Source organism: Triturus cristatus, chromosome 3_1 (assembly GCF_964204655.1).
Source record: "Triturus cristatus chromosome 3_1, aTriCri1.1, whole genome shotgun sequence".
NCBI lineage: Eukaryota > Metazoa > Chordata > Amphibia > Caudata > Salamandridae > Triturus > Triturus cristatus.
The window spans coordinates 405,574,775-405,602,509 of NC_140583.1; the positions used below are offsets into that span (position 1 = coordinate 405,574,775).

Consider the following 27,735-nt stretch of genomic DNA (forward strand, 5'->3'; position numbering starts at 1 on the left):
GACCCGCGCGTCGCCACCCTATCCGCTGTTTCCGGGCGCTGGGGCAACCAGAGCCCAGATGGAGGCCTATGCAGCGGCCTTGCAGGACTCCTTGGCTCTTCCCTCTTCTCCTTCTACTTCTCTTCCTGGGATGTCTGCGGAACCCTTGCCTCGTGCGGGGACTTCCGCGGATTCCCAAGCGGCTCCGGTGCCGACCGGTTCGGCTCCAGGTTGTGAAGTGGTGGTGCCGTTGAGGTGCGGCCCTTCGGGGTTCCCCCTTTCGGACCACGGCGCCTCTGCCTTGCCACAAACCCCAGTGGGGGTCCCTGTGCTGTTGCGGGAGGTTGCCGGGGCTTGGGGCGTGTCCTTGAGTCACCCTTGGTCCTCTGGGTAGGCGGCGACCTTGTCCGAGGCCCTGGAGGCGCCGCAGGAGCTGGCTAGGGGTCGTGGCATGTCCCCGGGCCCCCCTCGTCCCTCCCTGCCGGCGGCTGCCGCATCAGAGGTCGAGGTGACGCCTTTTCGGCACCGATCTTTAGCCGCCCCGGCTCCGACCCAGCCTCGGTCTCCTGTGCTGCGCGCTGTGGCGGAGGTCGATCCAGCGTCCCCTTCGGCGCCGGTCGACGTTGACCTGACGCCAGTCGCGGACTCTACGGCACCGGGCCGGCGTCGGGTCGTTGATTCGTCTTCGGACGCCCCCTCTTCTCCAGGTTCGGCGGTTGTTGGTTTCATCTTCTCCGGAGACGGGTCGCCGCGTAGTGGCATTTTCCCCGGCATCTTCTAAGGACGGCTCTTCGCCGTCGCCACGCCCGTAGTCTTCGCTGGAGGCACCTCAGGTTCCCCATTCCTCGGTCCCCCTTCCCCATTTCCGGGCTTGGCCTTTCCTTCGTCCGGTTGGCCTGGGGGAAGGCCGCCTTAGCTTGCAGCCGTCGCCCACAGAGGAACTGCTTTCCCCGCCACGGGGCCCTACAGAGGCGAGTGCTACCTTCGCTCGGGCTGTTTCAACGGCTACGGGAATATTGCGCATGGGCGATCCAGCTGCCCATTTCCCCACGGATCATCTTCTGGAGGTCCTCCATCAGGGGTCTGGTGGTGGGGAGCTCCTTCTTCCCTTCGAGGCTTCGCTCCACACTTCTCTTTTAGGGGAGGCCTGCCACGGGGCACCCAGTGCCCCAGGAACTTCTGCACCACCACTGCCCTGAGCCGCATGATCCGGTCTGCCTTTCCCTCCACCCTTCTACCAGGGGGCCTCTTTTACAGACTGCCTTTCCCTCCCTGGCCATCGGTGTTGTCTCCCCCGTCACGGGATACCCGCTGGTTAGATTACTGGGGGCGCAATATCTTCGCCTCCACCAGTACGGCTTTGCGGGTCCTTAACACTCTTTGGGTATTGGCTAGGGCCACATCTTGCTTGTGGGATTTGGCGGAGTCCCTTATGTCTGCCGCTTCTCAGGAGGGTGCCTGTGTTGATCTGAGGCACCATGTGTTGGATGGCCGGGAGCTGGTGGCTTTTATTCTTCGCTCGGCTCTGGACATTTCAGAGGTGCTTGGTCGTACCATGGCTTCTTCAGTGGCCCTTCGTAGACATGACTGGCTACAGAGAACGTTAGGGAACGGCTGGTGGACCTTCCCTTTGATGGCACTCTTTTGTTTCACGCCCCTGCGGATTCTGCCATTCAGAGGTTTCTTGCAGGGCTTCGTCCTCCTCCCCCTCCCCCTCCCCCTCAGTGACCTGGGAGTTGGTCTGTGTTTTGGGAGGTGTTCTTTCGTTGTTTTTCTGGGGCCTTGTTGCGTATAGCTCCGGTTGTGTGTTCTGTCTGGTTGATGTTATGTTATATAGATTTATAAAGTGCACTATTACCCGAGGGAAGTCCTGGCGCTGCACATCGTTTACCTTAAAAGAGAATCCCACCCCCAGGAGCCTTGTCGAATACTAGGCTGAGAACAGCCAGGTCTTCAAGTTTTTTCTAAAAGTTAGAAGTTCCGTGGCAGACCTTAAATAAAACAGAAGCTCGTTCCAGGCAGTGGTGGCTCTGAGCACAATGCTCTTTCCGCCCCAGTTGGCCTTTTTTACACTGGGAACTGCTGCCCCGTTTAGCTTCCATTGAGCGCAGTGGTCTCCCAGGGACGGACCATTGGATACATTCTCTTAGGTCTTTAGGTCCTGTTCCCTGCAGGGCTTTGAAAACCGTGCAAAGAGCCTTAAATTGGGCTCATTTTTTGATTGGGAGCCAGTGAAGGTCAATAATACCTTTCCTGATAGATACAGACCTAGTAGTGCCTGTAAGCAGCCTAGCTGCCGCATTCTGAACCTTCTGGAGTCTGTTAAGATGTTTATTGTTAATCGTCAAATACAGACTGTTGCAATAATCCAGACGGGATAGTATTAGTGCAGAAACTACAGATCTAAAGCTTTCATCCTCAAGGAGAGGTTTTATTTTTTTCAATGTTCTTAGGATGAAGAAGCATGTTGATACCACTCTGCTGACCTGGTCCCCAAAAGAAATGGTATTATCCACAATCACACCCAAGTTTTTTACCTTGAGTGCAGGTGCTGGCAGGAGGCCCATCTCACTGGGCCACCAGGCCGGGGTCCAGAGGTTAGGATTGTTCCCGAAAATTATCACCTCTGTCTTGCCTGAGTTCAGCTTTAGGCAATTAGCAGACATCCATCCTGTGATGGCCGCCATGCAGTCCTGACAACTAGTGGCCATTTCTGCTTCTTTCCCTCTCTGTAGAGATAGCACAATCTGTGTGTCATCCGCATAGGAGGTAAGAAGCAGGCCGAAGGAACGTATAAGGGCAGCCAGAGGTTTCACATAAATATTAAAAAGCGTGGGGCTAAGGGAAGATCCCTGTGGGACTCCACAGGGAAGAACAAATGGTTTAGATCTATCCCCATCCAGGTCCACCGTTTGTGTTCTATCTGTCAGGAATGATTTCAATTGGTTCGAGACAGAGCCTTGGACCCCGACCTTCGACAGACGATCCAACAACAACTCGTGGTGAACGGTATCGAAGGCCGCCGACAAGTCTAGTCTAGTCTAGTCTAGTCACAGAAGATGTGCCTTCAGGTCCTTTGGTTAGGACGTTGGTGTTGTTAGCTGCTGGTCCGGCCCTTTTTTGCCTTGTGGTTTTGGCTGTTGGTAAGCCGTTTAGGTCCTCAGATTAGGCCTTCTGTGTATTCTTTATTGGCTGATTGGCAGGCCGCCTGCGGTTTTTCTCCGCAGGTCTTTCTGTTTGTCCTCTGCTGTGGAAACTTTTTCCTAAGAGGCTTCCCATGTTCTGGGACGTAACATGCCCTATGTGGGGTAATGGTAGCTATTGTATAGCTCTATCATGTGCTGAGGAGGTGTGGTCGTCCTTCGGGCTTCTGCTCTCCGTGGCGTCACGGTATGTCACAGGTGCGATCTTCTTGCTGATTGCTTTGGAGTGGCTTGCGTTGCGCCCCGGTCCGTCCTTCTCCTGGATCGCTGTGTCGCTAGCCTAGTCCGGTCTGCTGTCTGCGGCATTGCGTTGTAGTGGTTTTGCACTTCTGTCCGCCTTGGTCCGTCCCCTGACTCTTTCTATATGCCTGGTTCCACTTCATTCGTGGGTCAGTGTGTGCCGGCCCCTCCCTTGGGGGGTGTTCTTGCCCTTCTTAGTCCATCCTGGCCTCTGCCTTCGGCTGGCGCCTAGCTTGTCCTTGGTGCACCGTTCCGTGGTGTTGTCTGCTGCTGGCGGTGCATGCCAGTGCTGGCCTCTTGTTCTGCTACACCGTTGTGGCCTTTGATGCATTCTCTTGTGCTCTTCTTCTTCCGTCTGCACTTTTGGCAATGCAAGCGTCCCTGCCTTGTCCACTGCTTGCGGCCGGGGTGCGTACAGCTCTTTCTGTCACTGTGTATGTGTTTCTTCAGGTGGGCCCTGCCTCCGGTTCTATCTAGGGGTTGAGGTGGTCCTTGTGTTCCTTGAGGCTTTTAGAGCGCTGTCTGCACCTGCGGGGTGTTGGGCAGTTCTCCCTTGGTTGGGCTTCGGCTTTCCTAGCCTTTCCCTACTTGTCCCTGTGACATGTACCCTGCTGGGGCCCTGTGTCTCTCCTGGTGGGGAGGCTCTCTCGCAGACCCTCCTCCCTTCTGGGTATGGCTATGGTATCTATTCTACGTTAAGGAATCTGCGGCTAGTAGTCTATCAGATGTACAAGTTACTTACCTTCGATAACGATGTATCTGGTAGAGGCGATTCTAGCCGCAGATTCCTTCACGACCCACCCTTCCTCCCTGTTCTGCGAGGACCCTCTGCTTGGGTTTCTGCAGTAGCCTTCCTCTGGGTGGCTTGTCTTCTGTGGGTGTCATCTACGTATTCTTCCGGTCAGGCATCCCTCCAGCTGGTTTCTCTCCAGTGTAAGGGCCTACTTTTGCTCTTTTCCCTCTGTTGTTATTTTCTTATCCCCTTGCGGTCTTCTTCGTTGGGGATTCTTTTGCCTGCCCTTTATCCTCCTACACCTTTCAGGGGTTATGGCCATCCTTGTGGATTGCTCTTGCTCCTCTGTTCCAGGCTTGTGACCCTTCACTCTGTGGTTGTGGTTGCAGACCCTCTCTTTCCATCACGGCGCTTTCACATGCTTGTGCCTCCAGGATGGCTCTCGCCTTGGCTTGCACGGTGGTTCCAAGGAGTGGTGCTTTGCGTATTTCTTGCTATGGCTTCGCTGCTCTGGCCTTATGGTGCTTTAGTGCCAACTGGTGCTATCGCCTTGGCTTGCTCAGCTGTTCCTCAGAGGGGTGCTCTGCTCTTTTCCTGCTCTGGCTTTGCTGTTGTAGCCTTCTGGTGCCTTGGTGCCAACTGGTGCTGTTCCTCACCTTTTGTTTCTCTCTATTTTGTTTCTCTGGTATTTTCGCACACTGTTCCCATGTTCTGCTCAGTTTTGTTGCGATGGCTCCGCGTTGTGGTGCAGAAAAGATTTCCGAAGCAAACGGACGTCAGCGTGCTGGGGTGGGGCTTATGTGACCTCGCTGACGTCACGCCTGCGGAAGATGTCGGGGCGGAGTCGCGTGGTACACACCCCCCCCCCCCCGGCGTGCAGGGATGCTGGGCAAGAAAGTTTTCCAGGTCCAGTCTCACACCTGGGGATAATTCTACGTTAAGGAATCTGCGGCTAGTAGTCTCTATCAGATGTGTGTGTATAACTGTATAGGTGAGTACGTGGCTGTGTGATTGACTTTGGGTGAGTGAGTAGGTGTGTAAGTAGCTCTGTGGATGTGTGAGTAGATATAGCAGTCGCTTTATTAGTGAGTGAGTTGGTGTACGAGTGGCTGTAGGGGTGACTGAGTGGCTGTGTGTGTAAACCTATTAATCAGTGAGTGGGTATGTAAGTACTGGTATGAGTGTCAATGATTGACTGAAAGTTGGTGTGGGTGTATGAAAGGTTACATGGGGTGTGAGTGGGTGCATCAGAGATTCTGTGGATGGTGTCATCAGTGATGGTATTTGAGATGTCATCAGTGATGTAACTGACCAGGTCATGAGTAACGTAATATGTCAGATCATAAGCAGTGCATTGCGATGTGCAATTTATAGTTAGCTCATCTAACTATAACTGCCAAATTTCTCTGGTTTCGTATGAGTGAAATATCACCCTAACTATAAAGTCCCTGTAACCATTGTAGTTTCTCAGTGAATTAAAAAAAAAAAACTCTATTTGCCAACTATAACAACCCTGTAACCTATGATTTTTTAATTGAATTTTTAAGATTTTTAAATTGTATTTTCTATCTAAAATGGCTCTGTAAGGAATTAATAATGTGTTTTTTTTCTTTACATTTTTATAGTCGCAAAAACGGTAAACAAGAGCAGACAAAAGCAGACATTCAATGGCCACCAACACATGCAAAAATAATATGTAAAAAAATCCATTCTGAACATTGCCCTACACATATTTCTATATACATACTTCTTTCAAAGCATGCTTAAACTTATATTTTTCTATTAAGTTTCTCTAAGAACCATCTTTCAGACCTATTTTCCATTTTCGCGGTTATGCTGTATGTTGCAACGTCGCCGTTAACAGCGACGATTGCGCCGTTTCTAGAATATGAAAACACATATATGCACACATATTACATAATTTTACACTATGGGTTTATTACTGTACACTTCAAACTCATGTTTTTCTAGTGTATTTCTAGAGCAACCATGTCTAAAACCTATATTTCGCTTTCGCAGTCAGGCCGGAGATCGCAATGACGAACAAGTTACTTACCTTCGGTAACGATATATCTGTAAGAAACATTAGTTAGTTAGATTCCGCACCTTAGAATATCCCCAGGCGTCAGGCTGGATCCGGAAAGATTTTGTGTCAGCAATACCCTTGCGCGTTGCTCCACGTCTGTCGTCGGCGTCGTGATCATCGGGATGACGTCGTCGGAGTACCTAAACGTCACCCTCGCGCGCTGACGTTAGTTCTTGTACATAGCTTTCCGCGCCAGGAACACAGAGTCATGCAAGAGACCGACACTGGTGCCAAAAAATTCTAGGACCCTGAAAGGGATGACCTCAACCCCAGATATCGGTTCGCAGAACGGGGAGGATGGGTGGGTCGGTGAGAAATCTAACTAACTAATGTTTCTTACAAATATATTGTTACCGAAGGTAAGTAACTTGTTCATCTGAAAGAAACACGTTAGTTAGATTCCTCCCCTTAGAATAGATACCCCAGCAATACCAACCCCGGTGGTGGGTCTGCGAATCAAGATCACACCAGAAAGTCCTGGAGAACAGAACGGCCAAAGAAGCCGTCTCTCCGGACTTGGCTGTCCAGGCAATAGTGTTTGGCAAACGTGTGCAGCGAGGCCCATGTTGCTGCCTGACAAATGTCCTGCAAGGGGACTCCCCCGCCCAGGGCAATGGTCGCCGCTGTGGCCCGAGTGGAATGGGCCCTCAGCCCTACAGGAGGTTCCTTTTTAGCTAAGGAGTAACAGGCCTTGATACACAAAATGAACCACCGAGAGATGATTCGCTTGTGCACCACCCGCCCCTTCTTAGCGCCCACTTAGCCAACAAAGAGTTGGTCATCCACCCGGAACTCTTTGGTGCGGTCCAGATAGAAGGACAGCGCCCGTTTTGGGTCCAGACGGTGGAGCCTCTCTTCCTCTTTCGAGGGATGCGGAGGCGGAAAGAAGGTGGGCAGCGTAACAGACTGTCCGATGTGAAAGGCAGTCACTACCTTAAGGAGAATGGAAGGACGAGTCCTGAGAACAACTTTGTCCGGATGGACAGAAAGAAAAGGAGGCTTAGAAGAGAGAGCCAGAGCTCACTCGCCCGTCTAGCCGAGGTGATGGCAACCAGGAAAGCAGTCTTAAGCGTCAACAGACGAAGGGGACAATTATGAAGTGGCTCAAAGGGAGCGCTCATCAGAAACGTCAATACCAGATTCAAATACCACTGAGGCATTACGAAAGGGACAGGAGGAAACATGTGAGTAATGCCCTTAAAGAAGCGAGAAACAGATGATTTTAAAAGAGAAGGCTGATCAGGAAGCCGTAAGAAAGCAGAAATAGCTGAAAGATAACCTTTAAGGGTGCCCAGAGCAGAGCCCTGCTGGGCCATGGAAAGAAGAAAGCGGAGAACGTCAGAAAGAGGGGCGGAAAGGGGATCCACAGCCTTTGCTGTGCACCATGCCACAAATTTGTTCCACCTGAAGGCGTATACCGATTTTGTGGAGGGACGTCTGGCTGCCAGAATAACATCACAGACTGCAGGAGGCAAGTCAAATGGCATCAACTGCCGCTGCTCAATCTCCACGCATGGAGGTGGAGGCTGGACAGGTTCGGGTGGAGGACCGTCCCCTGCTGCTGCGACAGAAGGAACTCCTGAAGAGGCAGTCGTATCGGGGGATCGACCGACAGACTGAGTAGTTTGGGATACCAGTATCTTCGTGCCCAATCCGGAGCCACCAAGATGACTTGGGACCGGTCACGCCTGATCTTCTTCAGCACTCTGGGCAGAAGTGGTATAGGCGGAAAGGCGCACAACAGACCGCAACTCCACTCGTTACGAAAGGCGTCCCCGAGCGAATGCCGCTTTGGAAACTCCAACGCGCAGAACTGCTGACATTGCGCGTTCTCTTCGGTGGCGAATAGATCTAACCAAGGATCTCCCCACTGCCGAAAGAGGCCTTGCGCCACATCCGAGTTTAGAAGCCATTCGTGATGCTGAGTTCGTCTGCTCTGGCGTTCAGAGAGCCCGCCAGATGTTGAACCACCAGGGTGATGCCCTGATGTTCGAGCCATGTCCAGAGGCACAGAGCCTCCTGACAAAGGGTCCACGACCCCACCCCGCCCTGTTTGTTGCAATACCACATGGCGGTGGTGTTGTCCGTGAACACCTGCACTACACTTCCCCGGACAGAGGGAAGGAATGCCTTCCATGCAAGTCGGATCGCCATCAGCTCCAGAAGGTTGATATGGAGCCGAGACTCCGCCAGAGACCAGAGGCCTCTGATCTCCGCCTCTACCATGTGGCCCCCCCATCCAAGGAGGGACGCATCCGTCACTACTACGTGCTCCAGTTGGGGTAGGGAGAGGGATCAGCCACTGACCCAATCGCAGTCCGTGAGCCACCACTGCAACTGTCTCGCAGTGCCCTCCGAGATCAGGACGTGGTCGGACAGGTTGCCCCGATGTTGGGCCCACTGAAACTTCAGGTCCCACTGCAGAGCCCGCATTCGCCATCTGGCGTGATGCACCAACAGGATGTAGGAGGCCATCAGACCCAGAAGCCGCAGCACCAACCTGACCGAAACCCGGGATAGAGGCCGAAAGACGGGAATCAGCGCCTGAATATCCCGGACCCGCTGTTCGGGAGGATAGGTCCGGAAGTGCGCAGAGTCCAGAACCGCTCAGATGAAGAGGAGCTTCTGGGAGGGACTCAGAGGCGACTTCGGCACATTGATGGAGAACCCCAGCAAATGCAAGAGGTCGGCCATAGTCTGGAGGTGGGAGACGACTGCCTGGGGCGAGCCCGCCTTCAACAACCAGTCGTCGAGATAGGGGAAGACTGGAACCCCCAATCTGCGCAGATGAGCTGCGACCACCGCCATCACTTTAGTGAACACCCGAGGGGCACTGGTGAGGCCGAAGGGGAGCACGGTAATTTGAAAATGCTCTTGGACCACTGTGGACCGCAGGTAACGCCGGTGGGCCGGCAGGACGGGGATGTGGAAATAAGCGTCCTGCAAGTCCAACACTACCACCCAGTCTCCAGGGTCTAGGGTAGCCAGAACCTGAGCCAAGGTGAGCATCTTGAACTTCTCCTTTCGGAGGAAGGCGTTGACGCTCCTGAGGTCCAAGATAGGGCGTAGGCCCCCTTTGCCCTTCTTGGGAACCAGAAAGTAGTAGGAATAACAACCACAACCTACTTCTGGACCAGGAACGCGCTCGATGGCCCCCTTGGCCAAGAGGGCCGTAACTTCCTCTTGCAGACGTTGCAAGTGATCCCCTGAAATTCGGTGGCATGGCTGGAGGGGTCGCCTCGAAGGGGAGGGAGTAGCCCCTTTGAACGATCTGCAGCACCCACCTGTCCGATGTGATGGTACGACAGTGGAGCAGGTGATGGCGAACTATTTCTCCCACTGGCGTGAAATGGGCCTGAAAGCTCGGACTAAGAGGGCTTTGAGGCGGATGCTGCTGGGGTAGATGTGGACGGACCGGCACGTTGTCCCCCTGTACCGCCTCGGCGGAAGCCACGTCTGCGACCGCGTGGAGGTTGGTTCTGTGGCCTGTGGCTAGGTGGACGTGAGGGGGCACCCCTTCCTTGGCCACGAAAGGGGCGAAAACCGGAAGTTTGCGGGCGCGGGCCGAGAGGCCCAAGGACTTGGCCATAGCCCTGGAGTCCTTAAAGCGCTCCAGCACACTATCCGGTTTGTCGCCAAAAAGGCGACTGCCATCGAAGGGCATGTCCATGAGGGTGCAATGGACATCCCTGGAAAAACTCGTGGACCGCAGCCAGGCGTGGCGACGAAGCGCCACCATGGTCGACATTGCCCTGCCCAGCGAGTCCGTTGTGTCCAGTCCACATCGGATTGCATGCCGTGCTGCATCCCGCCCCTCGGCATGAGCCTGGGTGAGCCGTGTCCGGGCCTCCTCCAGACACTGGGTCAGCACGTCCTCCACCGTCTCCCACAGGGAGTGGGAATAACGGTCCAAAAGACACGCGGTGTTGATAGACCGCAACCCCAAACTAAGGGAGGAGAACAGTTTCTTCCCAAACTGTTCCAGCCGTTTGGATTCCCGATCCGGGGGAGAGGACGGGAAGGAGGTCTGGGAAGTAGAGGCCTGGATGACCAGGCTCTCGGGCGTGGGGTGTTGGGACAGAAAACTGGGGTCGCCCGGTGCAGGGCGGTGGCGCCGGGCCACGTTCCGGTCCACAGGAGGAACTGTGGAGGGCTTGGACCAGGTGCCCTTCAGAACGTTAACCAGTGCTTCATTGAACTGTAGCAGAGGCTCCGAGGAGCTTGCTGACGGTTGGAGCACTTCAGTCAGGAGGTTAGTCCTCACGGCCACAGCAGGCAGCTCCAGCCAAAGGGCTTCGGCCGCCTTGCGCAGCACCAAAGAAAATGTAGCACCTTCCTCCGAAGCCACGGTCGAAAGAGAGATGAAGCCAGTGTCAGGGGAGGTGTCAAGACCACTGGCATCCCCCAGTTCGTCTGCCCAGTCCTGAGATTACTGGCCCTGTCAGGCCGGAGGGTCCTCAGACCCCTCCCAGTCGTCACCGTCATCTGATTCCGGGTATACAGGTGGAATGATCGGAGCCGGGCGGAAGATGAAATTGCCACCTATCGGAGACGAGTGCAGCGCCGCTCCGACACCGGGCCCGGACCGGGACTAAACCGGGGAACGGCGTTGTCTGAAGGCGGTGCCGGGGGCGGAACCAGAGGAGTCGGCGGAGGGGTCGTGAGGTCGACCGGCGCCGACTGGGATCCAGGCCTGGATCCCTCGGGGACCTGCAGCCTCGGGAACGGAGTAGACGACGGCGCCGGGCCGGACCCGCCGGCTCTCTAGGCCTCCCAGTCGAGCCTGCGGGGCCCGAAGGCGGAGCCAGATTCCTCATGGCCATGAGGAAGGCACTGACCTCTGCCGGTGTCGCGTCAGACCCAGGGACCGGAGGGTATGGGGTCGGACGGGACTGCTGCGGCTATGACGGAGCCGCGCAGGTGGTGCCACCCGAACCCTCAGCCGAGTCGCGCGACCGGCGAAGGGAGCCCGAAAAGCGATGTCGCCTCTTCGACTTCTTGCTGTGCTTCGGCTTACCGGATCGCGAAGACTTGGACTCGGACGAGCGGTGATGGCTGCGGCTCCGCGACTGGTCCCTCGACCTCCTCCTCAACCGGGACCTTGAACGGCGCGGAGCCAACTGCCGGAACTCGAGCAGCTTGCGGGACCACACCCGCCTAGCCTTCGAAGTCAAGGCCCGGCAGTCGAGGCACGACTCGGCATCGTGGTCGGCCCCAAGGCAATAGAGGTATCGGCGGTGGTGGTCCGTGAGCGACATCAGTCGGTGACAGGAGTCACAAGCTTTGAAGCCAGGCATCCCTACCGGCACCAGAGTCGAGGTCGACGAAGAATGGAACCAAAAGAGTTCAAAAAAGTTTATTCAAAAGGTGACTAAAAGGGTATGCTCTTCCCGGATCGGCGCTTACTGGCGCGGAAAAAAGAAGACCTGACGTCAGCGCGCGAGGGCGGCGTCTAAGTACTCCGACGATGTCATCCCGGCGATCACGACGCCGCCGACGGACCCGCAGACGATGCCTAGCGATGCGCAAGGGTATTGCTGACGAAAAATCTTTCCGGATCCAGCCTGACACCTGGGGATATTCTAAGGTGAGGAATCTAACTAACGTGTTCCTTTCAGATGCTGGTAATCGTTATCCCCGCGATTACATCGCGAAAGCAGACAGCAAAAGCAGGAATTTAATAGCCACCACCACATTATATAAAAAAAAACTATATAATTAATTCGTACCATCAACATAGATAACTCACTGTATAAATAACTCCATATAAACATTTATCAAAATCTCAATATCTCTATAACAATGCATATTAATGATTCACTGATATATGTTTCCACAGACCATTTTTGGCCCCGAGGGCTCCATCTCCTGGGCCCAGCCATACAAAGGGGGGGCACGCAGCCGCCCTCCATGGGCCAATATAGGCAACCGGGATGCCATCCCCCAGGCCCGGCGGTATATGTAAAGGGGGTGGGAGGTTGTGTGGCCTCGAGCCTTGTTTGGCCCAGGGGACCCAATCCCCTGGGACAAGTTTGTATATGAAATGGGAGGGGGCTGCACATGCCCCCTCCCAAGCCATTAATGGCCCTGGGGACCCCCCTCCCTCAGGGCCAGCTTGTGCTATCTCCCATGGTGAACACCCCCAAGACATAACGATTTTCCTGCAAGCACGACTGGGCAGGGAAACCTGTGTTTGCTGTCACATCATGGAAGCAATTTTAAATCTTCCGCCATGCAGGAGAAAACACCAAGGCCGCTTCCAGCATGCAAGAGCATGAAAAATGCTGCTGCCCACTGAGAGCGGACTTTATCTGTTTCTGTCACTATAAGGAAGCAGGCAGGAAAGTCAATAAAAAGATAGCTCCCACCTACAGGGAGCAGCATTTCTAACTGCACCCTGCAGGCAGGAGCAATGCTGGCTCCTGCTGGAGGCGGAAAGCCGGCTGGGGGTGTGGAGCTCCCCCCGCAGCCCCCAACAATAGTTTGGTGGTTTCCCTGGGTAGGAACCAGGGCACCCACTCTGGTGACAGAGCCCTGGGGGATGCGGTCCCCGGTCTCAAAATCGGCACAGGGAGGGAGGCTGTATGTCTATTACTCCATAAATATATTGTCAGGCCCTGGATATTGGGTCCCCTGGGTCAAAATCTGCCTGGGGAGTGGGGCACATACCTTCGGGGGATGAGTTCCCCGGGGACAAATTCAGCCGAGGGAGGGGAGCCACGTGCCCCCTCCCCCCAAATAAATCTATCAGAGGATCGGGTATTCTGAGCAAAAATCAGCCGGGGAAGTGGGTGCATGCCCCCTCCCCTTAGTTAGTAGGGGAATGGGTCCCCAAAGCTTGGGGAGGGGGGCCAGATGGCCCCCCTTCCCCTTTAGATTTTAATAGTGGCCCTAGGGGTTGGGGTTCCCAGGGCCTAAGGAGATTCTGGGAGGGGAGCACACAAACCCTTCTCTTTAAAAAAATAAAAAATGCAGCCCTGGAGTCCCCAGTGCCAGGCTTTGTGGGCAACCCTCTACTGCAAACGGCCAAAGGCAGTGCACGGTGTGGGGTTGGATGCCTTTTGGGGGGTATGGGAGGGAGATGAGCCACAGGGCCTGGCCACGGGCTTGGCCTTATAGCCAACCCCCAACTGCACACTGCCAAAAGCTGTGCACAGCTTGGTTTGGGTGCATTCGTGAGACTGGCACAAGCTAGGCCGTTTAGGAATTAAATATTACTTTACATTAAAAAAAAAATGTAGAAATTCACTAAAAAAACTAAGGTTAAAGTAACATTACAGTTCGGTGAAGTGTTCAATTTTAAACTCTAAAAACCACTAAAATTCACCAGTTATAGTTAGAGTTATCTCAAGTAACTATAACTCGTGCCCTAAGGTAACCATAGCTCATGCCCTCACCATGCACTGCTAATTATCCTACATATTACTTAATTCATGACATGTTATTTGAGATCATTGATAATATCACTGTGCACGGCGTGAGGTGCATCACATATAGGTATGCATGATGCTGGCTAACAGGCAATGCTAAAACTAGTTAATTTTGATACAAGTTCGTAATTAAAACCTCTTACCTAGGCAGTAGCTGGGAATAAGAGTTGGAAGCCAGGCAACGTTTGAGAAAGCTGAAGTATGCAGTGAGTTAATTCGAGCCAATTCCGACACACCTCCGCTGTATGACAAGGGTCCGATTGGGTCCACACGCCACAGAATGAGCTCACTGTATATTGCATTGGGATCATGAAACGTTCGTGTAGCTGCATTTCGGAAATGTTGCCTAGAGGAGCCTTTAAAATGCTTGACAGGGTCCATAATTCTATTATAACTGTCAGAATCCCAGGAAAGTTCTGATTCAGGAGTTAATAAGGCATTGTGATGTGATGACGTGAGCAACAGTGGCAAAACGGAGTGGCAAGCCAAATCATTGAGATGGAATCGGTGTCCACAGTATCGAAATTTGTGTGATACAGTGAGAACTGTTGTGAATGAAGATTTATCAGCAAATGTGACTGCCCACTGATTAAGAGACCCATCAATGTGTTTTGAAATCATCATCACTGAAGGAGAAACCACAGGAACAGTTGCTGGGCTTTCAGGGGTGCTTGATTTTTTATCCACTGAAATGTGTGAGGAAATGCTCGAAGAGAAATTCTCTTGCACAGAAGTGGCAGCATACATCAAAATGTTTTTACTGAGGGAGCTTGCATCACCGGAAGGAAAAGCAACTGGAATCCGAGTAGAGAATGAAACCTAGAAAACAAAGGGTTAAGAAACTTTGTTTATTTGTACGCTATGATTTTACATATATAACCAAATGAGATACATTTAATTTGAATATTCAAAAAATACACTACAACCTGATCAAAATAACAGTTCTGTAACATATTTCATTAAATGTTGAAACAAAATGAAGTCCAAAGTGTTTTTTCACCTACGTCATTAAAGAACAGTATAAAACATCTGGCCAATTTTGAAAGGTCTTGCTGATGGGACAAAAGTGGAACACGGAACTACCTTTGAAAAAAATCAAACATTTTACTTTCCGGTCATGATGGCTCGCATTTGCTGTAACTTAACTCCCAAGCTAAGCTTCTAACTCAGTTTTTTAGAATTATGACTTGATTGGCAAATGCTAGTGTTGTGTCGTCACGCAAAGTCAGGTATATGGCTTACAATGCTTTATTGCTCTTCTTCGTTCCTGTGCCCACATGCACATCTGTTCCTGTGCCCTTGTGTCCTTAGAATGCCCTCCCCACTCCCTGACCGTAAGTGGTGTCCACTTGCTGACCCCTCCCAACATTCGGGTGAAGGGTCCTAGTGCCCTCTAACCCAGTTCACTACATCTCCCCCTTTGTGGAAAGCAAATGACGGGAGAAAGAGAGAGAGAGAGAGAGAGAGAGAGAGAGAGAGAGAGGAGAGAGAGAGGGAGGAGAGAGAGAGAGGAAGAGAGAGAGAGAGGAAGAGAGAGAGGGAGAGAGGGAAAGAGGGAGAGAGGAAGAGAGGGAGAAAGGGAGAGAGGAAGAGGGAGAAAGGGAGAGGGAGGGAGAGAGAGACAGAGAGACAGAGAGACAGAGAGACAGAGAGACAGAGAGACAGAGAGAGAGAGAGAGAGAGAGAGAGATCCCCATCGTTACATTTCCTCAATCAGTCTTTTTGGGCTTTTGCTCACTCTTCTTAGACATGCTCCTTCGTTTTTCTGTGATCTCTCTTCTTTCCTCTCACCGTGGTGTGTCCTTCTTCCCTCGCTGTCCATAACTCTTTTCCATGTGTTTCGTTGTTCTTTGCTGCTGTGTCTCCTCCGTCTTTATCCAATGTCTCTAGTCCCTTGAAGTGAGGACTATTTCTGGTGATCCGGTAGGGGCCCTATGCAGCTGTTATCATTGGCCCCTTGATGTTTATTATTGTCAGTGGTTCATCTGACAATGGCCTGACTGATTTTCTTGACTGCCGCACCAACATTGAGTCCCCTTGCTTCAGGTGCGATGGAGTGGCATGTCTCCTGGCGTCCGCATAGACTTTCATCTTGTTTTTCGCTTCCTGGTCTCTTACTGCAGTGATGTTGTCCTCTGGTGGCACATTTGCTTTCAGTTAGGGCAATCTTGTCCTGCTTGTCCTTCCTAGCACTAGTTCTGCTGGACATCGTCCCGTGGAGCTGTGGGGGGTGTTTCGATAGTCTCTTAGTATTTGACAGAGTGCTTGTTCTATGGAGATCTGCGCTAGCTTTGCTCTTCGGACTGCTTTCTTTATGTTCCACATGAACCTCTCCACCATGCGGTTTGCTTGTGGCCACAGAGGAGTTATTGTCCGGTGGTGAATGCCTGTTTGTGGGGAATCCCAGGTTGCAAATATATCATCAAGTATCGACAACGTCACGGTCGCTGATGTTGACGAGACGTGTCGCACTATGGAAAATCTGGAGTATTCATCAATGACCACTAGCAAGTAATTGCCTGTGTCCAATGGCCCATGGAAGTCTGCTGCCATCGTTGTCCACCCTACCAGTGGAAGCTCCGACATCTGTAGTTGTTCTGGCTTTGCTGGTCATCCTGTTATTTGGAACAGGGGACAGTTTAGGATAGTGTTCTCCACCAGTCGATCCAGGCCTGGGAACCATACTTTATCCCGTAGCATCTTTTTCGTTGCTACCATGCCTCTGTGGGACTCATGTGCCAAGTTTACAGTCTGCCAACGTAGGGCATTTGGCATGACTATCCTTGTTCCTCACAGTAGGATTCCTTTTTCTGTCTCTAAGAGTTATTTGTGTATGTTATCGAATGCCAGCATTTCTTCCCTGTTAACTCCTTCCCCCATGGTGCTGTTGCGGGTTACGTGTCTCCATCTTTGCTGTCGTATTGTCATGTTGACTGCTTGTATTGTGGCATCCTTCGCTGTCTCTTGTTCTAGCTCTGCGATTGTTATTGGTGCAGGGGTTGTAGGAAGGTGGATATCTGACTATGGTTACCCCCAACTTTTTGCCTAGTGTCTACTTGGTTTTTCAACTTAGTTGGCCTGAGATCCTGCCATTCAGGGTCTCAGGCTGTCTGCTCTCTCTTTAAAATGGACTCCATGTACCCTAGGTACATACACAATTGGTAAGGATCACCTTATTGGACCCTGTACAGTGTACCCTAGGTACCCAGGGCATAGGTGTACCCTAGGCCTCCCAGGGGCTGCAGCATGTATTATGCCACCCCTGGTCTGGCCTTCCAATCAGACACAACTGGCTGATCACCCAGCTGGGGCAAGGTTGTGTAATCACCCCTTGCTTAGATATAGTATACCTATATCTACCCTTAAAATAGACACATGTGTACCTATCAGCCACTCCTATGGCAGGCCTTAACAATCCTGGAGGCAGAGTGCTTGGTAACATGTGAGATGGTGCTCTAGCATGAGCTGAGCCTGTCTGCAGCTTTCGGAACCATGTCCTTATAGCTGTTCTATGATATAGCCTACCATATACTCTTAAAGTGCCTTATAATCTTAAACGGTTATGGTAACTATGGTTTGGCTGTATCAAAACATGTCGTGTAAGGTGTCTAGCACTTTGGAATAATACCCCCATACCATTTCTGGTGATGAGGATATTATTCCCCCCTTCTAGAGGGAGAGACATGTTAAAATCCTACTTTGCTGTTTAACTCTGACCTAAGCCTCAGCATCACAAAATGGATGCTGCTGCCACAGACACGAGTCTGACCTCCTGCTGCTGGGAGCCCTCCCAGCCAGGGAGGCCTGGACAATAGGTTTCCTGCTTGGGGAGGTGCTAGCACCTCCCCAGACAGACTTTAGTGTATTGGGGCAGGGAGGGCTGAAAGGAATGAGACATGCCTCGGGCACACAAGGTGCTCCATGCATATTCCAGTTCAAACCGGTGCTGGGGCACTCCAGCCTCAGCTCTGGCGCAAAACTGGACAAAGGAAAGGGGGTGTAGCCACTCCCCTTCCTGGTCCCACCCATAGGAGGGACCTTGCAGGTAGCCCAGCCCACTAGCCCAGTATATTAGTAGCTAGTTGGTCCCTGCTAAATTAGATTATCCTGAACCTGCAACTTGAACAGAAACTCTGGACCTTCGACATTCGACGAAAGAAGAAGACTGAAGAATCTCCCTTGTGGCCAAGGAGTGGCTACCCTGTGCAAACAGGCACCATCAAGAGACTTACCCTTTGCATTGCTGAAGTTCTACGAGGGACCGACTGCAGAGCCCGACCAGAGCCTTGACTTCCAGACTTCTCCGACCCTGATCCACATCCACATCCGAGCTGAGATCCGTGGAGGCGACGAGAGACGTGGGACCGGCTACCTGGGAAAAGTGGCGAGTATCTTCCAGCGCAGCTTCTGAGGCACCCTCGAAGTCGTGCACCGGGGATTGAGAAGCCCCAACCCCAAGCACCATCTGCACCGAAGATCAGCCCCCCACACGAGTCCTGCGTGGGGCCCTTTTGCATTTTCCTGCTTGCCACGTCTGTCCGGTTGCTTGCCCGTTGGCTACCGGCCTTTGTGACGACACACCTTTAAATCTTCACTGCTGGTTTGGCTCCTCCAGACTGGCTCCCGCTTCTTTGCAAAAGAGAAGCACCCCAGACCTTCCTGGTCTGCACCAGAAGCAAGTCCCCCATTCTTCGTGGGTTCCGCTTGCCAAGGCTTGATGAGTACTAGTTCGACTTCGAAGCCGCCGACAGAAAGAGCCTTCGTGGGACAGCTCGCCTCCTGGTCGTCCTCGACGTCTCCTGGTACCCGTGGCTGCTGCGACAAGCTTCACCCTTCACCTGCAATCTTCACGACATCGCCTGGTTCCTTCCTGGTTCCACGTGGTCACTGGCTAGTGACCTTGACTCTGTCCCTTCTGCTTGCAGGTACCGTTCCTTCTTGATCCCGGCCATGGGATCCACCGGACACTCTGCACTGACTGCCTGTCAGCAACTTTCCTTCAGGCATCCATAGAAGTCCACGACGAAACCCGACGCAAGTTCACACCTATGCACCCGCAGCCTGTGGGCTAGGTAACTTGGGTACTTCGGTGCTCCCAAGGGTCGTGACTATCCTAGGGTCTAGTTTCCGAGTCTCGACTTTCTAGCTACTCCAGAAGTGTCCTAAAACTGCTTATTTCAGAACTGTACTATTTCTATCGATTATACGCATTACGCGTGAGTGTTTCCACTCTGCACCTGAATCCCGTGGGCCTCCCACTTCCTAACTGTTGGTAGTGTAGTGTAGCCCCAGCGATTCCCTAGGCCTAGGCCTATTCTATTTCCGTGACAGTGGTCCTTATACCACTTCTTTAGTATATGGTTTGCGTGGCCCCTAGGGCCTAACTGTATTACTTACCTGTGTGACTTAATGTATGCTTGAATAAGACTGTGTTGTACTTACCTCGAATCTCATAAAGAGTGCTGAGGGTTCGACTAGAATAAATACACTTTATTTTATATATATATCTGTTGTGGTGTCCTTTCATTTGGTATTCAAGGGATTATACATGGTATCACAGCTGGCTTCACATGCCATTCAGAGTTTAGCCTAAGACTGCTCTTGTCCATGCTACCAGTAGGATAGCTGGTCTATAAGGTTGACTTTACAACCAATCACCATAAGGGTTGTTTGGACTGACATAAGGTGTACACTAGAACTAGTGACATCATACATCAGGCCAACTTCTCACAGGGGTGTTCTGCCTTAACACAAAATTGTGGTATTCCTCTGCCATTGATGTGTTCTCTAGTGCCTGCGGTAGGGGATGTCGTGACATGTAGTCAGCTGGGTTGTGTTCCTTTCCCGGCCTGTGCACAATCTTGAAATCATAATCCACCAGTTTTATTCCCCATCGTTCAATGCGTGGCGGTATCTCTGCATTCGGATTTCCATATATTGTCACTAGGGCCTGATGGTCTGTCACAATGGTAAATGGTTTCCCATAGATCAACACGTGGTAGTGTTCACACGCCCATAAAACTGCTAGGCTTTCCTTCTCAGGCTGGGAGTATGCCCTTTCGATGTCAGACAAACTTTTGCTCGCATATGAAGCAATTTTCCTGGGCGAATCTCTTCCAAGCATGTGTTGTGCTAGGATTGCTCCTAACCCTACGGGGCTAGCGTCCATAGTGAGATCAGTGCACAGCGATGGGTCGAAATAGGCAAGATGATCTACAGCCATTACTGATTGTCTATTGGCCTCAAATGCATTCATGTGTCCAGAGAAATTTCTGACCCTGCTTTGTTAAGTCCCGAAGAGGTGTGCTCACTGTGGCAAAATCTTTGTAGCGTGCACAGTAGCTTGCTAGACCAAGAAATGACCTCACTTCCGATACTTTTGTTGGAGGTCTTGCCTTTTCCAGTGTCTCCACTTTGCTGGGGTCCGGCCTCATTCTTTTTTTTGAAAAGATGTGCCCAAAAAAATTCGAGTTCATTTCTCCCCAGATCGCACTTGTCTTCATTTAGAGTTACGCCTGCTTGTTCCAACTGGTTGCAGACCTCACGTAGGGCCTTGCCGTGTTGCTCATCTGAACGGCCGAACACCAGGATGTCATCACTGTAGTTCAAGCTGTTTTTCTCCGGCCTTATTACTTGCCTTATGATCTCTTGAAATATCTCTGCTGCTGATGATATTCCAAAGCTGAGTCGTTTGTAGCGAAAAAGACCCATGTGAGTGGAGAAGGTAGTGATGTACCGTGATTGCGGGTCAAACTCCAGTTGATGGTATCCTTTGCACAGGTCTAGCTTTGAAAATCAGCATGCGCCAGTGAGACAGCTGATCATGTCATTTAGATGAGGTCCAGGTTGCCTTTCCCTCTCAATTGCCGTGTTTGGTACTCTCATGTCAACGCATATGCGAATCTTTGAGGTGTTCTTCTTTGGCACTGCTACTATTGGAGACACCCAGGGAGTTGTTCTGTCGGCTGGCTCTATGACATCCTGGGCCAGCAGGCTTTGTATTTCTTCTTCTACCTGTGGTTGCAGATATATGGGCACACTTCGGTGATGTTGGGCCACAGGTTTTATCGCTTCATTGATATGCAGTGTTATTTGCTCTTCTTTTAGTTTGCCCAGCCCTTGTAGTATGGCCGGATGTTCTCTCAGAATGTTCTGTCTTTCTGACATGTCGTAGGCCATTGCTAGGAGACCCTTGTAGTACATGTATTTGCTCTTTGCTTGACCTTTCTTTGTAAGTTAATGTCTCTGTGAACTTCCCCATGTTCACTACTGGTTATCTTGAGCCCCAGGTGAATACATCAACAGTAGACAGTGATAGTGGCGATTTCACCCTCATCGTTTCATATTCTGACATGCATATGATGTTGCATGTAGCTCCACTATCTAATACGAAGCTTGTGCTGTGTTTTTCTGCTTCAATGTTCACTGTCGCTGTTTTCTTTATCTGATGTTTTTCTACGAGATGAATGTGTTCTGGCGTGCGGTCTTCCGCTGGGGCATCTGACATCAGATACAGTTGTTCCACAGCCTCTGGCGCAGTTGCTCCATCCAATTTAGCTGAGGGACTGCGATTTTCTTTTTCCATGTGCCTTGCGTATCTGCTCGTCACTGTCCGTGGTCTTGCTGGTCTTCCTTCCTCACTTTTAAATTGTCCACTCATGAAGGCGCTTGCGAAGTGGTTTTCTCTGTTGCATTTTCTGCATCTGTGGCCCACTGCCGGGCACAAGCTGGTATGTGGAAATTCAAGTCTGCATCAATAGCACGTTCTTTCTTGCTTCTTTCTTGGTGGCGGTGTGTTGTCTCACTTCTTGACATTCCAAGCTACGCGATTCGCTTGTTCCACTCTTCTTGCCTTTCCCAGTTCCATCTGTCTTACTTGTGTTGTTGCTCTGGCCTCTGCTTGGGCCATGGTCAGTATTTTCTCGAGCGAGAACGGTTCCTTCAGAATTTGTGCGCAGAACTCCACTGACTGACAAACTTCAATGATGTGCGGTCGTATCGCTTGTACGTTGTCAAACTTGTCGAATTCGCAATATGTTACTCGTTTCCACAATTTGGTTGCAAAATCGTCGCGGGACTCCTCTGCTAGTTGACACGCGGTGTTGAACATGTACCTCTCGAGATCTACATTTCTTTGCAGGTCAAATTGGTCTGTGAGACACTTTATCAGTCCCTTGTATGTTGCTGTTTGATCTCGGGAAAATGTTATTAGCAGGTCCTCAATCTCATCACCTACGAAGTTTAGGAATATGTGGCATGCATGTATCGTTCAAATTGCATTATCCATCTTTCCCACCGAATACCTGTTTGTGGTTCTGACAAGCTGAGCGGTAGTGGTCTGCGGAAAATTGCGTTTGCGCTATTCTTGTCACTTACGTCTTCTGTCATTTTGTTGTGTGTTTTCTTCTTTTTCTGTATTTAATTTCCTTTCTTTCAACTTTTTTTCTTGTAATTTCTTTTTATTTTTCCTTTATTTCACCTTTTGCTGTTGTAATTTTTGTTTCTCCCCTTATCTCCTTTTGGCTTTCTTTTGTGTTGCCTGACTTCAAAATGGCCGCCTGGCTTTCTTCAGCCCCTTATTGACTCTCCCGCCTGACTCCAAAATTGCCACCGAGATTTCTGCTCAGTGAGATTTGCTGTTTTCAATGGCTTGACCTTAAGATGGCAACCGGGTCTTCCTCAGCTTCCTATTGGCTTTCCCGCCTGACTTCAAGATAGCCACGGAGCTCTTGCGAGATTTCAGCTTGAAATCTACACACGGGATGCTCAGACTGTATTTTCAGTCGCCAGTCGGCTGTGGTCACAGCTAGGTGCACCGCCCTTTTCCTGCTCACCTTCTTTTCTTGATATGGCCGGGGCGGGCTCCCGATGTCGCTGTAGTCACCCGGACAAGGGTGGGCTCCTGGCTCCACTCTCCTCGCGATCGGGGTGGGCTCCCGATTTTGCGTTTTTTCTTTTGGGGGCACGACAGAACAGGATAGGCTCCTGGTTTTGTTTCCTCGCGACCGGGGTGGACTCCCGACGTCACGTTTCCGCTCCTTGTAGTAGGTAGACCAGGGTGGGCTCCTGGCTTCATTTCGATGTTGCAGGGGCACGCGCTTCTGGTGGCGACTTAAAATCCCACCTTCATCGCCAGAGACAGGTATGTGGCTTACAATGCTTTATTGCCCTTCTTCGTTCCTGTGCCCACATGCACGCCTGTCTCTGTGCCCTCATATCAGTAGAATGCCCTGCCACTCCCTGAACGGAAGTGGTGTCTGGTTGCTGACCCCTCCCAACATTCGGATGCAGGGTCCTAGTGCCCTCTGACCCAGTTCACTACAGCTAGTAGCTGCCCTTGTTTACAAATAGCCTAGACACATTCACTTCTGTCTCGAAGGTGTGGTCAGGATTTACAATTACAAGAGAACAATGTATTAAGGCAACGATAAATCACAAAAACAGTTAAATATGGATTCCTGCTTGATTCTCTTTGTGCTCCTTCGAACTCTTTCTCAAAGATTTTATTAAATAAAGGGACTGTGAGGTATACACTGGAAAGGGCTGTGCTGACTGTTTACTCCACTAGGCATTTCCCCATGGGACCAAAGTCTTTACAAACCTTTTTTTGACAGAAAATCTGTTAAGTGTTTTTTTTAATGTTACTTTCAGACAACATTCATTAACATTCAGCCCGCTCTATGTTCCTGGATAACAGTAATGATGCCTGCATTTCAGTATTCCATATTGCCAGTGGCGGAGGCTCAGGTGGTAAGCAATTTAAAGTAAAAGTGTAAGGCAATTAAAGAAGCAATGTTGAGTACACTGACAAATTAAATCACTAAGAAAAACAGGGTCAATTTAGCAGTAAATTCAGTTCAAATTGCGTTCATAAAATATATGAAGAATAAAAACATGAAGAGGGAAGATAAATTGAAAGGAGTGCAGCCATTTGTGTCCTACGGCAGGTATTTTAACTTTATGACCTTGCCACACCTTAGTTGTTTTCCTTCAGAGTTCTGTATACATTTGTTTGGAACAGAGTTAATTGCATATCTATTTTACATTATGTTTGATGGATATTTTGGGTGGTTATTAACATTACAATTATATTCGACGTATTACCTAGTAAAACCTAAAAAAAGCTGTTAAAAATAAGAAAGACTTACAGGCATTTGAGTTATGGGAATGATTGGTCGAAGGCAAAACAGCTAAATACTAGGTGTAAATTAGGTGGGTAAAACAAAGGGCTTTGTAAAATCATAATGATTTTGAATACCTAGGAACAGAGAAATATATTAGGATGAGCAATGTTTGAAGTATTTGCTTTACTATAAATTTATCACATTAACCAGTTCATTTTCTACAATGTAAGTTTCACAGACCTGCAAATTCAAGGCCGAAGGATACTGCATCTTTTAGAAACTAGGCACAAACAATGATTTACGATTTGATGGCTAGGTGATTCAAGAGGAATTTAAGACGTTAATCTCTTTTGTCATCAGTGGCATGGTCATTGGAGCTGGGTGCCCCCCCAGGGGCCAACCCCACGACATCACTGTTTGCATCTTTAATTGTGCAGATACAGATGCTATCTCTTCAGGGTCATCTGGAAACAAGATGACTTTTTGTCAGGGTCGGATTGGTAATGCGGGCACTTGGGCAATGCCCGAGGTGCTCGTGTCCAGTTCCAGCTGTGGGCTGGTTTTTGAGCAGTATGGGGGCCGATTTGGGTGGTTTCTGCGTTGTTCGGATACTGCCAGCGGCCCAGTGGCCCCCGAGTGCCCTTTCTGGAGGCAGATGGGCGTCCATTGTGAGAAGTTGGCCTGGCATATGCTGTCCACTAATTATAGTGGGCACCTTGCACCAGTCCAAACAAGCATTGGCATAGCCAATAGGTCTCGCCTTTGGGGCCTTATAAGTGTTTAGCCATGCAACAGTTGCATAACTAAATACTTATAAGGTCCCAAAAGCGAGACCTATTGGCTAGGCCAAGCGGCCGCGAAAGTGAAAGTGATCGCAATCGCGATCACGATCAAACATCAAAGCGGCCGCGAAAGTGAGAGTAATCGCGGTAAAGCGCGCCCGCGCACATGCACTGTAGCTCTAGGTTGGCCTGGTAGCACTTTTTGGAGCCCTCTCAATAAGTCTCACCAGACCAGCGCATGCGCTGGGTCAGGCGAGACCTAAAAACCCTTATTGATAATAGGTTCAAAGACAACCTTTATTGAAAGCTATACTAGTGGTAGCTATGGAGAGCAGCCTTCAGGCGAAGTCTTGAAGGAGTGTAAAGCAGCTTGGTTTACCAGATTATAACCTCTCGAATTACTAAACGAAAGGAGAACGACACAAGGTATATATAAAATATTGAATATGCTACTTACCAGTATGCATCTGTTCTTGGCATGTAGGGCTGCTGACATTCATATCTGTGCATAGATCGCCGCCTAGTGTTGGGTCCGGATGTTTGCACGTTGTTGTCCTGGAAGAGTCTTCGAAGTATCCTTGGATAGGTGACTCCTCCCCTGGACTACAGTGCGCATGGGCATCCTCTCCATCCTCAGATTGTTTTTCGCCATTGTGGCAGTGATGGAGTAGATACAGAAAGTGATGACCATGCTTGCAGTAATTCTGAGAGCTGCAGCTGCGACAGGCGCCGGGGAGGAGGGAGGGCGATATGAATGTCAGCAGCCCTACATGCCAAGAACAGATGCATACTGGTAAGTAGCATATTCAGTTCGAGGCATGTGGGCTGCTGAATTCATATCTGTGCATAGAATACATAGCAGTGCCCTCTATTAGCGGCGGCTACCCGTGCCAGCTGCAGCGGTCTGAAAAAGTGTCTTGAGAACAGCCTGTCCTACAGCTGCCTGCTGTTTTGATTGCACATCTACACAATAGTGTTTTGTAAATGTGTGTGTAGTGGACCATGTGGCTGCTCTGCATATATCATGCAGGGGAATATTTCCTAGGAAGGCCATGGAAGCCCCCAACTTACGTGTTGAGTGGGCTCGTGGTGGAATAGTTAATGTGCGTTTTGCCTTTTGATAACAGATTTGAATACACTTAACTATCCATCTGGCTATCCCTGCTTTGGAGATGGCGTTACCTTTGTGGTGTGGGGCAAAGGCAACGAACAGTTGTTTTGTCTTCCTGAATGGTTTAGTCCTGTCGATGTAGTACATGAGGGCCCTCCGTACATCTAGTGTATGTAGTGCCCTTTCTGCAACAGTTTGTGGGTTTTGGAAGAAAACGGGCAGTTCAATAGTCTGATTCATGTGGAACTGCGATATTACCTTGGGCATGAATTTGGGGTTGGTACGTAGTACGACCCTGTTGGCGTGAACCTGAATAAATGGCTCTTGAACGGTTAGTGCCTGGAGTTCACTAACTCTTCTTAGGGAAGTGATCGCTACTAGGAAGGCCACTTTCCAGGTAAGGAATTGAATCTCGCATGAGTGTAGAGGTTCAAAGGGTGGACCCATCAGGCGTGTGAGGACCAAGTTGAGGTTCCACATTGGAGCTGGTGGGTGACTAGGTGGAATGACCCGTTTGAGCCCTTCCAAGAATGCTTTGATGGCAGGCACTCTGAATAGAGAGAGGTGCTGCCTGGTTTGCAGGTAGGCTGATATTGCGGTCAAATGGACACGTATAGAGGTGTACGCCAGATTGCATCGGTATAGGTGTAAGAGGTAACAGATGATGTTGTGGATGGATGCGTCCAGCGGGTTGATGTCATTATTACCGCAATAAATGACGAACCTTTTCCATTTGGCTGCATAGCAAGCCCTGGTAGTGGGTCTCCTGGCCTCCTTGATGATGTCCATACAGTCAGGTGGCAGGTTGAGATAGCCAAACTCTAGGACTTCAGGAGCCAGATCGCCAGGTTCAGCTGTTGCGGATCTGGGTGCTGAACCTCTCCATGGTTCTGCGTTAAATGCGCGGGTTTGATCCGCAGCCTTTGATGCGGCACCACGGAGAGTTCGAGGAAGGTGGTGTACCACGGCTGGCGTGCTCACGTGGGAGCAACTAGGACGAGTGTCAGGGAGTGTTGTCGTAGTTTGCGAGCCACCAGCGGTATCAGCGGCGCTGGGGGAAAAGCGTACGCAAATCTGCCGGACCAGTTCATCCATATCGCATTGCCCTGCGACTGCGGATGTGGGAATCTGGCGGCGAAGCTTTGGCATTTTGCGTTTTCGCTTGTCGCGAATAGGTCTATCTCTGGATGACCCCACTGCTGGAAGTACGGTTGGAGTACTGATGGGTGTAACTCCCACTCGTGCATCTGGTGGCTGTGTCTGCTGAGCAGATCCGCCATCTGGTTGCCCTTGCCAGGGAGGTGTTCCGCCATGAGGAACATGTTCCTCTGAATGGCCCACTTCCACATGCTCTGAGCCAGATGAGACAACTGTGGAGAGTGTGTTCCTCCCTGCTTCTGTATGTAGTACATGGCAGTCATGTTGTCCGTCCGGATCAACACGACTTTGTTGCACAGATGTACTTTGAATGCCTTCATGGCCAGGAAGATTGCCATCAGTTCCAGAAGGTTGATGTGCATCTTCTTCTGTTGTGTCGTCCATAGTCCCTGCACTGTGTAGTGGAGTACATGAGCTCCCCATCCCTGGAGAGACGCGTCCGCTGTCAGTACTATTTGCGGAACAGGCTCTTGGAACGGTCGGCCCTTGCAAAGGTTTTGTGGATTCCACCAATGCAGAGAGTTGTATGCCCGACCGCTCACCAACACTAGGTCTTTCAACTGTCCTTGAGCCTGATTCCACTGACGTGCTAGGCACTCCTGAAGTGGGCGCATATGTAACCTCGCGTGCGGGACTATGAAGATGCAGGAGGCCATCATGCCTATCAACTGCATAAACACTCGCGCTGGAAGCGAGTGATTGTGTTTGAACTTGGAGATCAGCAGTTGTATGCTGTTGATCCTCACTAAATTTGGCTGAGCTGTGGCCGCCAGAGTGTCTATAGTCGCACCTAGGTACTGTTGTACGTGTGCGGGCTGGAGATGGGACTTTGGGTAATTTAGTGAGAATCCCAGACTGTGAAGAAGGTGAATGGTGCGGGACATGTGGC

General features: G+C 50.8%; 1 protein-coding gene across 3 annotated transcripts in view; it reads right to left on the bottom strand.

Annotated features, from left to right (window-relative positions):
- Positions 1 to 27,735, bottom strand: part of DMXL2 (Dmx like 2) — a 2,034,639-nt gene that overhangs the window by 1,658,670 nt on the left and 348,234 nt on the right. For all 3 annotated transcript variants that reach the window (XM_085644194.1, XM_085644192.1, XM_085644193.1), the window contains exon 12: positions 13,815 to 14,490. In XM_085644194.1, the coding sequence (XP_085500320.1) occupies positions 13,815 to 14,490 (676 nt within the window). The remainder of the gene's footprint in view (positions 1 to 13,814; positions 14,491 to 27,735) is intronic.